This window comes from Myotis nattereri, assembly GCF_964212035.1.
Source record: "Myotis nattereri genome assembly, chromosome: 13".
Taxonomy (NCBI): domain Eukaryota; kingdom Metazoa; phylum Chordata; class Mammalia; order Chiroptera; family Vespertilionidae; genus Myotis; species Myotis nattereri.
In genome coordinates this window covers 40,132,351-40,147,753 of record NC_138088.1, presented here as the reverse complement: position 1 = coordinate 40,147,753, position 15,403 = coordinate 40,132,351, and the positions used below count along the sequence as shown (strand labels likewise).

The 15,403-nt window shown below is 47.5% G+C and overlaps 1 protein-coding gene across 1 annotated transcript in view; it reads left to right on the top strand.

Annotated features, from left to right (window-relative positions):
- Positions 1-586: 586 nt before the first annotated feature.
- Positions 587-15,403, top strand: part of PIK3AP1 (phosphoinositide-3-kinase adaptor protein 1) — a 98,180-nt gene continuing 83,363 nt past the window's right edge. The window contains exons 1-2 of the mRNA XM_081104812.1: positions 587-650; positions 6,063-6,479. Coding sequence (XP_080960938.1) covers positions 638-650; positions 6,063-6,479 — 430 coding nt within the window. The 5' untranslated portion in view covers positions 587-637. The remainder of the gene's footprint in view (positions 651-6,062; positions 6,480-15,403) is intronic.

The window sequence follows — 15,403 nt, the reverse complement described above, 5'->3', positions numbered from 1 at the left end:
AGGTCACTGGAGGGTAACCAAGGGCAACGCCAAGCACCCGGGCCAGGTGCCAGGGAAGGTGCCTCTTCCCCTTCCTGCCCCCTCCCCTTTCCTGCGGGGCAGCGGGTCCGGGACAAAGCCCCAGGGGATGGGGAGAGGTCTTGGCCAGCTGTGCCCATCACCCCCACTTCCCCCCCACCCCGCTAGAGGTCACAGGGGTCCTGGGGGGCTCCACCTTCTCCCTCCCCTCCCCCCCAGCGCCCCCTCCAGCTCGGGCTGCCCTGTGTGGAGATGAGATCGGGCTGAAGTCAAGGGGAGTCGAGGGGAGTCGAGGGGAGGGGGCGCACGTGGTAGGAAGCCCCAGCCGCTGCCCCGCCCGAGTGCTGGGGGGAGCGGCGGCCGTGCGGGGAGCTGGCTGGCGGCCGGGACGGGGATTCTCACTTCCCCTCCGCAACGGCCGGCCGGGGTGCAGGTGCCGCTGCGCCCCGCAGGCGCCGGCGGGCGGGCCCTGTGGACACGCCCTCGCGGGGACTCGGCCGCGCTGCCCGGAGGGAGGAAGCGCCAGAGCCGCGGCCGGTGCGAGCGCAGCCGGCGCCCCCTCCGCCCCGGGCAGCGGCCCCCGCGCGCGGCGAGCCGGGCATGAGAGCCGCCCGGCGGCATGGCAGCCTCAGGTGCGTAGGCGCAGCCCCGCGCGGGGTCCCCTCTCTCCCTTCCGCGCTCTCTGCCCCCTGCCCCCCGGCTCCCCGCTCGGCGGGGCCTCCGGTGCAGACCCGTGTTCTTCTGTTCTTTCCCCGGGTCCCGGCCGCAAGCCTCCCACCCGACTTTCCCCCGCTCCCCTTCCCAGCCTGTGGCGCGAGTCTCTGCAGCCCCCGCGGGCCCTCCTCGGCCCCCAGCTTCTAAGTCTGCTTTCGCCCTCGTCAGCAGCTCTCGGACCTTCTGAGGGTCGTTTCCCCTGTTCTTCCAACTCTGCGAACCCGGAGTCCGAGGGAAAGAAGGCAGAGCCGGCTGGTCGGCGCCGGCGAAACGCTCCTCGGGCCGATAGGGGCCGCCCGGGCCGCCCCAGGTTGGCCCTGGGGGGTCTCCGCGGCCCTGGGGCCACAGCCCGCTTCCTCTCCCCTCTAGGCGTTGTTTCTCCTCTGGAATTTCGGTGGGGACCTCGGAACACCAATTCCTTCAGCTTTACTTCTCCTGTGTCCTTTGCGGAACTTTGGAGAACGGGGACCCCTGGGTATCTGTCCATCTAAAGGTGCCAGCAGGCTGATTAATCTCTGAGCTCCTCTTGGTTCCTGGGTGTGCGCCCTTGGCAGGCCACTCACTCGCTGCGACTTAGGATGAACCGTATAATAACGATGAGAGCAGAGACAGCGAATGAGCACTTACGACGCACGTTGAGGGATCATTTGCACCTAAATATGTTCTCTAATGGCGCCCAGGACACGCTGGTCTCTGCTCCCGCGTGCACAGGCTTGTGGAGGGAAGCAGAAACAAACAATTCCTAGAGGAGAATAGTACCGTTACCATGTTTGCAAGTGGGTTTACTCGTGCTTTCCTTGCTCATCTTATGACGTTTTAGTAGCGATAACCCGTGAAAAGAGGATGTAAAAGCCTCTTGAAAAACAAAACCTAGCCGGCCGGGGAAAGGCACCGCTCTTGGAGGATGTGGGCAGAGGCTAGAGCCCCCGAGATCCAGCCTTCCGATGGCGCTTGGGAAGCAGGGGTCGGAAAGGCCGATGCTGACGTTCTCTTGGCCTTGGCGACACAGGCTTCCTATGTAAGGGCGGGCGGTGGAGAGGTCGCTCACCGCCTCCTGCCCCCCTAGCGAGGCTCTGGAGGTCAAGAAGCTGTGCTGTGAAGAGGGAACCCTTGCTCACAGCAGGTTCACCCGCGCACTCCATTGGAGAGCTGAAGCAGAGTTATCTGGAGGGGATTCATTCACGCAGCACATACTGCATGCCCGCCTGCTGTTTCTAGGCACTGCTCTGGGTGTCAAGTGTACGTTCAGTAAACGAAACAGACGGAAGCGATGTCCCCATGCAGCTTATGGAGGGGTGGGGGAAGGCAGGCAATACACTTAAGGAGGAAAAGACAGGATATGAGAAGTGCATGGGAAAACAATCGAGAGGGGTAAAGGGGGCTGGGGTTATAATTTTAAACGAGGCGGCTAGGTTAGTCTTCGTAAACATTTGAGCAAAGACCTGAAGTGTGTGTGTGTGTGTGTGTGTGTGTGTGTGTGTGTGTGTGTAGGCATTGGGGAGAGGGTACTCCAGGTAGAAGAACAATCAATGGGTGTATGTGGTGTGTTGAAGGAGCAGTTTGCCAGAGCAGGTGGGTGATTGGGGAGAAGTAGGAGATGAGGTGAGTGAAGTGCCCATCTCCTTCTATGGCTGGGAACAGGCCCTGGGCTGTTAGGCCTGGGAAGCAAATGGGGCAGGGATGGGGGTTGGGCGGAGGAGGTGGAGGAAGCCCTCCCTTAGAGTCCTGTGTGCATCACTCAAGTGAGTGTGGCTGAAGCAGCTAGACGGTGTGCTCCCATGCTGATAGGAACTCAAAGCCAGTGGCCAACCCTGGGGTTTACGGGCCCTGTAGTGGCTTCTGCAGACGCCTATGATGGTTGGAAGTGTCAGCATCCTCTGCGGCGAGGTGCTGCCAATAGGAGTTGGGTCTCTGGGGCCCTTGGGGCTCCCTGAGGTCTGGAGATACAGTGACCCATGGTGGCAGCTCACAGTGGTGAGAGCATCTCTTGCCAAGATGCTGTCGGCTCTGGAGTCATCCCGGCCACTCTTCCATGTTGTCTTCTTCCTCTCCCCCTTCTCCTCTTCCTCCTCCACCTTCTCCTGCTCCTCCTTTTTCTCCCCCTCCTTTCCCTTCTCATTTTAAACTGCTTTATTGAGATATAATTCACATACAATCCGCTCATTGAAACTGTACAATTCAGTGGTTTTTAGTATCTTCACACATATGCACAACCATCACCACCGTCAATTTCAGAACATTTTCATCACCTCAAAAAGAAACTTCTGTTTCAGCTACCACCCCCTGCTTCCCTCCTTCTCCCCATTCCCAAATTCTACTCTCTGTCTCCATGGATTTCCCTACTCTGGACTTTCATATAAATGGGATCATGTAGTATGGTGACTGGCTTCTTTCATGGAGCATAATAATTTCTAGGTTCATCCAGGTTTAACATGCATCAGCAGTACCTCATTCCTTTTCATGGCTGAATCATGTGGTTTCCTTAAATTTCCTTCTACTGACGGGTAATCATTAGTCTTTTGTTTTTGAAAGACGTATTTGCGTGTTGAAATCAAGGAAAATCTTGGCTCCCTGTCCTTGGCATCTGATGGCACCTCTTGAATTTGCACATGAGAGAGAGGAGAAGGAGGCCATACATAACTTTCCTTAGTGGCGAGTGTGGCTGATGAAGACTAGAATTGTCTTCTCCATGCGTCATCTTCAGACCTTTGAAGAAAGCTCTCCTACCTCTTCCTGCTTATCTTATCTCCAGATCCTTCTACCATCCTTGTACTTATAGGAAAACAAGGCTTGAAGGAACCTTTAGTTTTTCCGTCTGATCCTTGAGGTCCCTCAGTACTCTTAACAAGTTTCTAAACTTGAAATCTTCAGAGTCTGAAAATTCTGAGCAACTTCCAGCTCTCTCCCTACCCCGGTGACCTTCCCTATGTCACATCCCTCTTCAGTGCAGATTCAAACATGGGGCTCCAGGACAGAGGTATCATGTGCCAGCGCCACCCACAGATTACAGAAAAGGCCTGGGCTGAGAAGCACTTCCTCTTTGTTCTCTCCTCAGGTGGATTCTGAATCTTTTAAAGGAACTGCTCAGCCACTGTGTTTGTTACCGCGACCCTCACTCCCTATTGCCACCAGCCAGCCCCCTGCTCTTCTGCTTTCCTTCCTCTCTCCTTCTAGAGCCAAACCTGTCCCTTAAGCTCTACAGACACCTTTTCCAGTCTAGCAGTTATGACCACTTGTCGGTTCAAGTATTTCATTTCTTTTAATAACCAAAAAATGAGAGAATTGAGTTAGCATATTTGAAGAAGTGATTTCTGGTTAAAGGAAGGGAATTATTCTTGAAGAAAGGGGTGCCCCCTATAGGAGATAGAGTTGCTTACAAGGCATTTAGAACATTGCTCAGCATGTTGTGGAGGGACTTTAATTTTCACTTTGGCCTTTTTTTTGTTGTTGTTTTTTTTTACAACTTCCCCAGCTTTCAATTTCAGCAGCAGAGCAAAATCCAGGATGGCGACAGATCCCGTTGTCCTCATTTACATTGAGGCAAAATTTGCTTAGATTTAGTATATTGGTCGGAAGTCACACTACAAGTTGGTGGTGACCAAATAGGTTGTGATATTAACTGGTCTGAGGAAGTGACCACTTCCTTCTCAAGAACTTTTGCTCAGGGGGGGGGGGGGCGGTGGGGGCGGGGAAGGGGGGAGAGGGAGGGGGTAAAATTTAACACCAGACCCCCTGGAATGAGACATTTTAAATATGTATATTTGTGTGAAGATACTAAAAGCCTTGTTTCATTAGAAGAGGCCAATCTCATAAGTGCCTTTTATTTCAACTGTATATTTAAATTTTTATTTTAGATGTTTTAGATTTATAGAAAAACTGTGAAGATAGAGAGTTCCCGGATACTCCACACTCAGTTCCTGCTGTTATTAACATTTAAACTTTCCTTGATGACAAGAGCTCTTTAATGAACCACAGGTTTTGTGATGTCTGTTAACAGAGAGGCAGGGAGGGGTGAGTACTTATTCCCTCCGTGGCCTAGAAGTCGTCAATCTTAAATCTGCTGTTTTGCTTTTGGGTCACTATGTCCTCATAAAAGTGGCATAAGTGGCTCAGGGCCACGTGGTCAGGGCTCTGTAGTCACTGGTTTCCTGCTCATCAGCCAGTGTTCCAGGAGCCACACTGCCTTGTTTTTTTTAAAAATTTGAGTAGAGAGAGAAATGTGGATTTGTTGTTCCACTTATGCCTTCATTGGTTGCTTCTTGTATGTGCCCTGATGGAGGACTGAACCTTTAACCTCGGCGTACTGGGATGATGCTCTAGGCCAGTGATGGCGAACCTTTTGAGCTCGGCATGTCAGCATTTTGAAAAACCCTAACTTAACTCTGGTGCCGTGTCACATAGAGAAATTTTTTGATATTTGCAACCATAGTAAAACAAAGACATATATATATTTTATATATTTTATATATTTAAATGCCATTTAACAAAGAAAAATCCACCAAAAAAATGAGTGTCATAGGTTCGCCATCACTGCTCTAGGCCCACACTGTCTTCTTAAGGGAACTTCTTATGCTCTAGCAATCTCTTCTTCACTTCCTTGCCATCACTTGTCAACCCACTGAGGACAATGCCAACGGCTTCTTCATCACTAATGTACAGGACCACAGCCTTTCTGAGATCTCATTCTTAACCCATTTAGTCTTGGCTCTGTGACTAATTACTGAGTGTGAATTTAAGTAATTCCCTTCATCTTCACAGCTGAAGTGTTTGTTTATCTGTAAAACAGGCATTTGGGCCAAGTGATCCCCAAAAGACACTCTCCCCTGCACACACGCTATTTAAATCCTCACCCAAGGACATTTTTTTTTTTTTACTGATTTTAGAGTGAGGAAGGGAGAGAGAGAGAAAGAGAGAGAGGCGAGAGAAACATCAATTGGTTGCCTCTTATATGCGCCTCAACTGAGGACCAAACCCACAACCTAGGTACGTGCCCTTTTGGTGCAGGGGATGATGCTCCAACCAACTGAGCCACCCTGGCCAGGGCCCCCAAAGCCCTGCTTAACTCAATCGTGAATTGTACCAGCCATGGGGGGAAGAGTAGGCCAGCAGAAGCAATAGCTAATGCAAGCATCTGGCGTGGCATTGCATGTTTGGGCAAAAGCAGAGTCTGGTATAGTTGTAACACCAGCTGGAAGCCGGGAAAGAAGTCAAACAGGCCCGCTGGAGGTGGACAGTGGGAGACCGTGGGTGCCCGGCTCTCCATCGGGATGGTATATCTTGCAGGTCATGGAAAGCAGGCGTATTGACATAAGTGCCTTGTTCTTGCCCAGGGGTGTTCCGAAGGTGTGACATTCTCCTGGTGTACAGCCCGGACGCGGAGGAATGGTGCCAATACCTCCAGGACCTTTTCCTGTCCAGCCGGCAGGTCCGTGGCCAGAAGACGCTGACTTACCGGCTGGGCCCGGACACTTTCTTCTCAGCTGAGGACCTGACCTTCTTCCTCAGCACGCGCTGCATCGTGGTGCTGCTGTCCGCCGAGCTGGTGCAGCACTTCGGCCGGCCGGCCCAGCTGCCGCTGCTGCAGAGAGCCTTCCACCCGCCGCAGCGCATGGTGCGGCTGCTCTGCGGGGTGCAGAACTGCAAGGACTTCCTGGACTTCTTTCCAGAGTGGGCGCACTGGCAGGAGCTCACCTGTGACGACGAGCCCGAGACGTACGTGGCAGCTGTGAAGAAAGCCATTTCTGAAGGTAAGGGTCTCCTCCGAGGTACAGACGAGCGAGCCCTAGGAGAATGGCTAACCCTGCCCCGGCCGGGCGCTCAGTTGGTCGGGATGCTGCCCAGCACACCAGGAAGCTTGCAGGTGCCGTTCCTGGTCGCGGTGTGTAGGAGGCAGGGATTGATGTTTCTCCCTCACATCCGTGCTTCTCTCTTCCTCTGTCTCACACTCTCTCTTCCTCTCTCTCCCTCTTTCTCCCTCTTCCTCTCTCCTTTCCTCTCTCTAAAATCAATAAAACATCCTTGGGTGAGGATTAAAAAAACAAACAGTAACCCAGGCCCTAGGCATTTCAGGTGAGACTCCGTCATGTCGACACTAGTCATTTATTTTACAAAACGCACCTGGACCTCACTATGCTAAGAGCCCCAGCTGTATTCACTGGTGTAGAGCAGCCTGCTCCTGGGATGGGATCATGATAGGATAGGTCTCTGGGACCGAAGGTGAGGAAGGTGAACCTTTCCCTTGGGTTCTGAGCTCGGACAAAAGCCTGTTGGAATTTCCTACACCTTGGGAGATGCAGGACACAGATTCCAGCCCAGGAGAGGGCAGTGGGGGTGGGAGGATGAGACTCAGTTTGGTGGGAGTGTGAGGAACAAGACTGCCAACCTTCTGGCTTGCAAGCCATTTCCATTTTACCATCACATGACTGTAAGATTTTTGTTGAAAAGGTATCACTTTTGGATAACATATTTATAGGGAAACAACCGTCCGTTTCCCGCCAGCCTAACTTCTGTTTTTTGCCCTGTTTCTTCTTGTAAAGTGGGAACATTCCGATCCCCTCTGCCAGGGCTAACGACTTGAGTGGCCCAGGAAGTATGACGTACACTCTGATGAACAGTAACGGAAGATATACTTTTGGATGAATACATGTCACAGGCTTTCTTCCTCTTTTTGTTTTCCATTCTTGCCTCACCGTGGGCTATGAGCAGGCTATGCGTTTTCTTCTGTTCTCTTAAGATCTTGTAAACCCGATGCCAACAAAGAAGCCTGGAAAATTATGGAGTGATGTAACTATGTTCAGTTATCCCTGGTGGGACTTGGGCATTAATTTAATTCATCGTCCCCTATCTATCTCATTTAGTGAACCGAATTAAGAATTCACAAATTTTTATTGACCTTAAAAAGTTAATACTGTAGCCTGGCTGGCGTGGCTCAGTGGTTGAATGTCGACCTATGAACCAGGAGGTCATGGTTCGATTCCTGGTCAGGGCACAGGCCCAGGTTGCAGGCTCGATTCCCAGTGTGGGGGGTGCAGGAGGCAGTCAATCAATGATTCTCTCTCATCACTGATTTTTCTATCTCCCTCTCCCTCTACCTCCCTCTCTGAAATCAATAAAACTGTATTTAAATTAAGAAAAAGTTAATACTGTATAACTCCCTAGATGCTTTTAAATCAGGAATAGTTTGCTTTAAATCAATAAGTACAAGCAGGTCATGGAACACAGTGGGACCCCAGCTCATTTTGTCACATAAATGACTAGTGTTAGCCTAAAGATCTCACCTGAGATGCTTGGGACCTAGATTAGCAATTTTTCCTGGGTTTGCTCATTTTTATTTCAGAAGGACACGATCACGATGGTAGAAAAAGCACATGATTCATACTTGCTTGGTCACACTTCATTGATTTGAGAGAGTTGTGATCTGCCTACATTTACAAAGAAGTGAGGCACAACTGGTTATTTCTGTGGATTAGATTATGTCACTGCAATGGTTCATTATAATCTTGTGGGCTGGCCACTGGGACCCACCCACCAATCAATCAGAGCTCCCTGGATGAAATATCACTGTACTGGCACCTCATGCTCTATCCTCTAACTGATTTTTCTTTAAAACATTACAGTGGTGTTATTTTTAAAAATTGGTGGTAAAAAGGATTTTTAAAATATTGTTTGGATTGCTCACTTTGGCACTAAAATCTTGTTTGGATGTACCCAATGTTTAGATGCCTGGATAAATTGATTGCCTGTATTTTACTTTTTACTAGCAACTCTGGCTCAGTATGCTATGAGTGTTTAGTGTCAAGTGTTTCAGAAAGAATGAAGTGTTTCATAGTGGTGTTCCTGTTCTGAGAGCAAAGAAACTTTCATCAGAAAGTCGATTTTAATGAGAGAGTAAAATAAGCTGCTTAGTAGAAAATCTCTGCAGCTCAGAATCGGTGGATACACAGGGACAAGTGAAATTCTAGGAAACAGAGGAGGAAGGAGCCTCATGGCTTCAGTGTAACTTGTTGGTATTAGATTTGTGAATTTGGGGGTTTGAGGTGTGTAACAGGATGGCTTGGATTTGCTTTTGGGGTCTCCATAGCCATTGCCCTTGGTCAGCCCAGTTATGTGCAATAGCTCTGATTTTTATGCTAGACAAGTATTCTTTAAAAAACATTTTTTTAAAATTGATTTCAGAGAGGAAGGGAGAGAGAGATGGAAACATCAATGATGAGAGATGAACATTGGTTGGCTGCCTCCTGCAGGCCCTCCCACTGGGGATCGAGCCTGCAACCTGGGCATGTGCCCTGATCAGGAATAGAACTGTGACCTCTTGGTTCATAGGTCAATGCTCAACCACTGAGCCACACCTGGCCGGGCCAGACAAGCTTTCTTAACAAACTTAAGACTCTGAGCCTGGCAATGTAGCAAAAAGACTTTTGAACTGCGATAGAGGCACTCCATTGCCTGGCTCTGCTGCTAAGGAGATGGCTAATATTGGGCAAGTCACTCAGCTTCTTTGGGTTTCACTTTCCTTTTCTGTAGGAGGCGGAATTAGACTTGACCTATGACATTTTCCAGGGCTAATAGTCTACAACTCTCCTAGGCTAGGGAGTCTCAGACATTTTTGAAGCATCACCTTCTTGCCCTATTTCACACCTGCTTTGATTCCCAGGAAGCTTCAGGCTAAAAGAATGTTTAAGGATAGTATTATCCCCAACACTGGAAATCTGGCATAATTATGTCCTTGGTTACATTCTCTAGAAATTGTGATAGTTTATTTTAATACTCTACTTGTACCTGTGAGGTTTTCCTAAGGTATCCCAAAATAAAAGCAAAAAATAAAAATTTCATATACCCCACTACTATAAGCTGCCCCAGGTCTATGAGAAATAAATACCTGAAACTTGTTTCTTTGACTTTGTGCATTAAAAAAAAATCCCAGTGGGAAATGTAATGAAAACTTGATAAAGGGATAAACTACTGGTAGGGCCAATAATCATGGGGTTATGATTGTAGGGTTATTGAAAGCTACGGGGAGACAAATTTCAGGAAAGCTTAATATCAATTAGAGCATGCAAAGATGGAGGGGGTGGCCTTTGGAGATGATGAAGCTCTCAGAATATTTATATTTACATTGTTTCTTAACTTTGAGATGTTTTGTGAAAAAAAAACATGACTACTTAATAAGATATTCAATGAGACCATTTAAAATGTAGGCTAATTTTTAGACCATTTAAAATTTAAAATAAGGCCTAAAGATCAATAGCGCCCAACTGGCATGGCTCAGTGGTTGAGCATCATCAACCTACGAACTATGAGATCATGGTTTGATCCCCAGTGTGGGCATGCAGGAGGCAGCCAACCAATAATTCTCTGCTCATTGATGTTTCTATCTCTCTCTCCCTCTCCCTTCCTCTCTGAAATCAATAAAAATATTTTTTTTTTTAAAAAAAAGCTTTAGAGAGTAGAACTGGTAAAGGAGGTAATTATTCCAGAAACTTAGGTTAAATGCAGTTACCGGTCATCAATTATACTTTTTCTTACTGCTGCGTTATGTAATTAAGTGTTTCTCAGGAGGCCCTGGGGATCTTGAACTACACATATTCTCACTCTGTAGGTCTGGGTGGGGCCCAAGATCCTGCATTTCTAACAAGCAGCCAGGTGATGCTGGTGCCTCCGGTCAGGGGTCCACATTGAGGAAGGTTCTAAGCCACCCTCCCTTTACCAGGTCAGGAGTCACGCACCTCTGCTGTGCATGGACCATTTTCTCACTTTTCTGGAAATGGAGGCATCATCACATCAGGGCGACTCCTGGATGCCCATTGATTTCAGTATAAAATTAGGCTAGTGTTGGCGCTGAGGCCAGCAGATTTCAGGGTAGAGCTCCTGAATTCTCTTCCTATGCCCCTGCTCACAGAGTCCATGAGTTAGCTCTGGCAGATTTTAATCTCTTAGTTTTCCAGATGTAAGTAAGTCGTCCTGCTATTGGAGTAGAAGTACACTTTCATCACAATCCTTACGGCGTCTTCATTTAATAGGCCCGTTGTTCATAATTACTACTCCACTAAAAATGTTTTAGAGGTTTTGTTTTCCACCCCCTCTTTCCAAATTTATCAGCTACCTTAAAATCGAGCAGATGTTTTAATTAGAGACTTCAGTGTGTTGGAGCAACCAATTTATTTCTCAAGATCTTCATCTGCGAAATGATGGGTTAGACCAGATGATGTAGAAGGCTGCTTCCAGCCCCTGCGCCGTAATATATTATTATAAGTTTTCTAAGCAAATTACCTAGAACTTTTCACGGATGCAGTTTAGTTCCAAAATGTCTGCAGGGATATATATTTAGTGCATAAAAGACTATATTGAGCCGAAACCGTTTTGGCTTGGTGGATAGAGCGTCGGCTTTCGGACTGAAAGGTCCCAGGTTCGATTCCGGTCAAGGGCATGTACCTGGGTTGTGGGCACATCCCCAGTAGGAGATGTGCAGGAGGCAGCTGATTGTTGTTCCTCTCTCATCGATGTTTCTAACTCTCTATCTCTCTCCCTTCCTCTCTGTAAAAAATCAATAAAATATATTAAAAAAAAGAGACTATATTGTTGTTCTGAAACTTTGGACGTGTTGGGTGATTATTTTAAAAGAAGGAAGTGAGAAAACCCCAGTTACAGCACAGAAATTATTTCCTCTTTACTGGAACTCTATTCTCTGCTGCAAATCTCACTGGAATACAAAAATAGATTTGTGAGCCTGTGTGGGAAAGGACTTGGTGGGCGATATTGAGTTTTATTTCAAAAGTTCTCATCGTTGTGTGTGTTTGTCTGTGTGGAGGAGGAAGGGAAGCACTAGCTCTGATTCTCCTAATATGATTCAGAGATCTTGTCTGCTTCTTTATGTGATTTCTTTTCTCTTTGCCTCCTCCATCCTTCTCATACCCATTGTGCTTCAGAAGTTCTGATGTTACCCCAGATCATGATTCTTTTGCCCCACATCTGGCCTTCCTTTGTTGATATTAATATTCTAATCTGGATGTTAAACTGGAATTTAAAAGAAGAACCATTGAGATATTTAAACATGCTTTCAGCTAATCCATGGATTCCAAAATCTTTCCCTGCATTTGAAAAGGAACATTTTTTTTTTCCTGAAATAAAGTGATGTATGTTCATCATAATGTTTAAAAAAGAAAAAGATATCTTTAGGTTATTTCCATTTTTCCCTTTATACGTAACGTTGCAGTAAATCTTCATGTAACTTTGTGCCTAAGACTTTGTGAATCTGTTGATTTCCTCCCAAACATATCTGTGTAGCCTCCCAGAGACAGGTTCTCCCCCCTCCTCTGTGCACCTCCCAGCCTCCCCCGTTAACCTGAATCCATGGCCCCCCTTCTACAGGTTTTTGTTTTTGCAGTTTATTTCGCCTTTTCTTCCCCTTTACGCCTAAGTCAATTATTCAGATTTACAGTGTCTCTTGCAAAGATCCTCATACGGAGAACAGCTCTGCACCCATCCTTCCCTTCACAGAGAGAGCTCATAATCAGGCAAATGCTTGTATGGCAGCCACTGTGAGTCATGGACACTGCCTATGCATTTATTCCCCGCACAGCCCCGAGTGGGTAGATGGCTTTACCACCGTTCCACAGAGGAGGAAACTGAAGTTCAGAGAGGTTAAATGACGAGTAAAACCGGGAACAGCTCACTCTGGAACCTCGGGCCTTCAGACTCTCGAATGCTCTCCACTCGGCCTTGCTTTCTTCTAAGTCCCCTCTCCCCGCTCTCCTCATCCTCGTGGAGATAAGAAGGATGAAGAAACCTCATGGATCGAGAAAGGATTAGGGAAAACAAAGTTTCTTTAGCCCACAGGTTCCCACGTCAGGCCGGGCATTGCCCCGCACTTTGTTTAAAATACAGGCGCCTGGGCCCCAGTCCGGACCTCCTGAACCAGAACCTTGGGGGGTTGGTCCCGGGAATATGAATTTCAGAGAGCCTCCACAGTTGGTTCTGCTGGGTAGTCGTGTTCTTGGCTCTGCTCCGTGCCTGCTGTCCTGTCCGTGGTGTTCTGGTTGGACGAGTCAGCAGCAGCTCAGGCCCTGTGGGCTGTTACGATGCAGGTCACGGGGCACTGGTCCCAAGGTTTCCGAGCTTGGCCATGGCACAACTCCCTTCCACGTCACAGGCAGCAGCCCTTAAAGAGGGGGAAGAGTCAGACCCTCACAGCAAAGGGGAAGTCATTGCACCCTCCTTGCTGTCCTAGGTGTGGTGGCCTTGCTGATGGTAAGTCATTGACTTCTGGGGCTTCCTTGGTGCCTTGCAGAGCCTGAGGGAAGAATCTGACCTGGGGCCGCTTGAAATGGACTATTTTTGTTCTGCTGGTCTCCCACTTCGGGGCTGTGGGTTGTTGGGTCTGCTTTTTCTCTGCGGTGGGTTCGGCTGCAGTCAACTCCTCAAGACCCCCCCTGCTAAAGGACGCTTTCTTCACACAGTCTTCCCTTTTGAAATGATCTTTGATTTGGGGAAGAAGATGCCCAGCTGAGATGGTGAAGTCCATCCTGGTGTCACGAAAATGTCTGCACCTGTCCTGACCTAAGTGTCCTTTGGACTCCCCTTGCCAGGTACCCTGATCGCCTTGTAAAATCAGATACCTCCACCCTCCTAGCTGTGCCCAAAACCGTTAACGAGGATGAATGCCCATGATAAGAGTTTTGTGCCCATGGAACTTTTCCCTTGAGGCCTGAGAGTCCCCCAGGATTATAAACTTCCCACAAGGCTGTGAGCCCCAGGAGTCATAGTGAAAATGGCCACTCTGCTGCTTGGCCAACCGCCCAGAGACAGCCTTCTCCTCCCAGTTTGCTGGTCTTTCTGTGGCCCCTCAAGGAAAGTATCTGCAAGCCCCGTTGCCAGCTGTGTTGGTGGACGCAGTGAAAAGGGGTAATGAATGCTGGCGTTGCCACGAGTGTGAGACTCTCTAGTCTGCCCTGTCCTGACCCAAGCTTTCTAATGCGCCGGAACCGAAGTATCAGCGACAGGAGTTTAGTCGGCTAGTTTCATACCCTGTTGTTTCAGTAGTTTCTGCATCTGGCTTCTCCTGGGACTGTTGCTGGAAGAGAATACTGCAACTCTGGAGGGACCGGACATCTATGTTCCCATTTCAAAGCCCTTTATAGACATTATTTTATTTGGTCCATGCAGTTTTCCTAAAAGGCAGATATTATCTCCCATTTAAAGATGAGGAAAACAAGGCCTCGCCATGTTCAATGACTTACCCAAGGCCACAGAGCTGCTTTTACGTTAGAGCTAGGATCAGGGCCAGGGCCTCCTGCCTTGCAGTCTGAGGCCTAGTTATTGCCTGATCTAGACATCACAGACAACCTTTCATCTGGTACATCTTTATTGGGCACTCACTATTCTCAGGGCCCTGTACTAGGTGCTGGGATAGATCAGAGAAAGACAGATATAGTCACTGCTATAGTAGTATCTACAGTCCAGACCAGTGCTATCCAAAAAAAATGTATAATGTGAGCCACATATGAAATTTAAAGTTTTCTAGTTGCTGCAGTAAAAAAAGAAAGAAAAAGAAACAGGTGTATTAATTTTTAAAATATGGTTTCTTAACCTAAACATATCTAAAATATTCTCATTTATAATCAATATAAGAATTATTAATGAGATATTTTACATCCTTTAAAAAATACAAAGTCTTTGAAATCTGGTGTATATTTTACACTGAAAGAACACGTTTCAAATATTCAATAGTCACGCATGGTCAGTGGCTACCATACTAGAGAGCGTGGATCAAAAAGGATGCTTACTTTTTAGAGAACTTGGGCCATATCATTTGATATATTAAATGTCATGTGTAAAAATATGCCTATCCCAGTTTCTTCATTCATTCATTTATTTGGCAGTCAGTCATTCAGAAAGTACTGAATGAGCATCTGTCAGGTGCTGGTCTGTATCTTTATCTTTTTCTCTTTCTCTTTATTTCTTTATCTTTTTCTTTCCTTTTCTCACTAATTTCCTCTTTCCTACTTTCCATCCCTAATCTTCCGCTTTCTCTGTCCCTTTGTCCAGAAATACAATGTCAGTTAAGAGCAAATTAACTTTGATTAACAACAGGGTTTCTGTCCTTGAAGTGACCAGTATATCATCTGAACTAGTGAGATTGAGCTCCTGGCAAGCAATGTGAAGACAGAATCAAACCAGGGTGCTCATAAAACACACACACACACACACACACACACACACACACACACACGCATGTGCGTGCTAGAACCAACTATACATAACTTTTTAAAATTGTGTGTGTGTGTGTGTGTGTGTGTGTGTGTGTATGTGTAACTTTTCTCCTGAAAGAATACACAAAAGATTGTTGGTAGTGGTTGCTTTGGGTGAATAAAGGATATTTTGAACTTTTTCTTTTAGACATTTCTCCACTGTTTTAATTTTTCTACTGTGTTCATGTTTTACTTTCAGTTAGGGATTTTAAAAGAGAAAAATGTTGGTGTCATGGGGATTTTATGGACCAAGTTGGGCTTGCACCCAGCTAATCCGAGTAGGTCAAGCTTCAGGTTAAGTTGCGTTGTGTAAACTCCTGGGTCTTCTCGACTTCATCAGGCTGCTCTTCTGGGTAAGGGGAAGCAACATGGTGTTGGTGTGTGCTGTTGCTGTAATATCTGTAGCGTCACTGACTGGGTGTGGG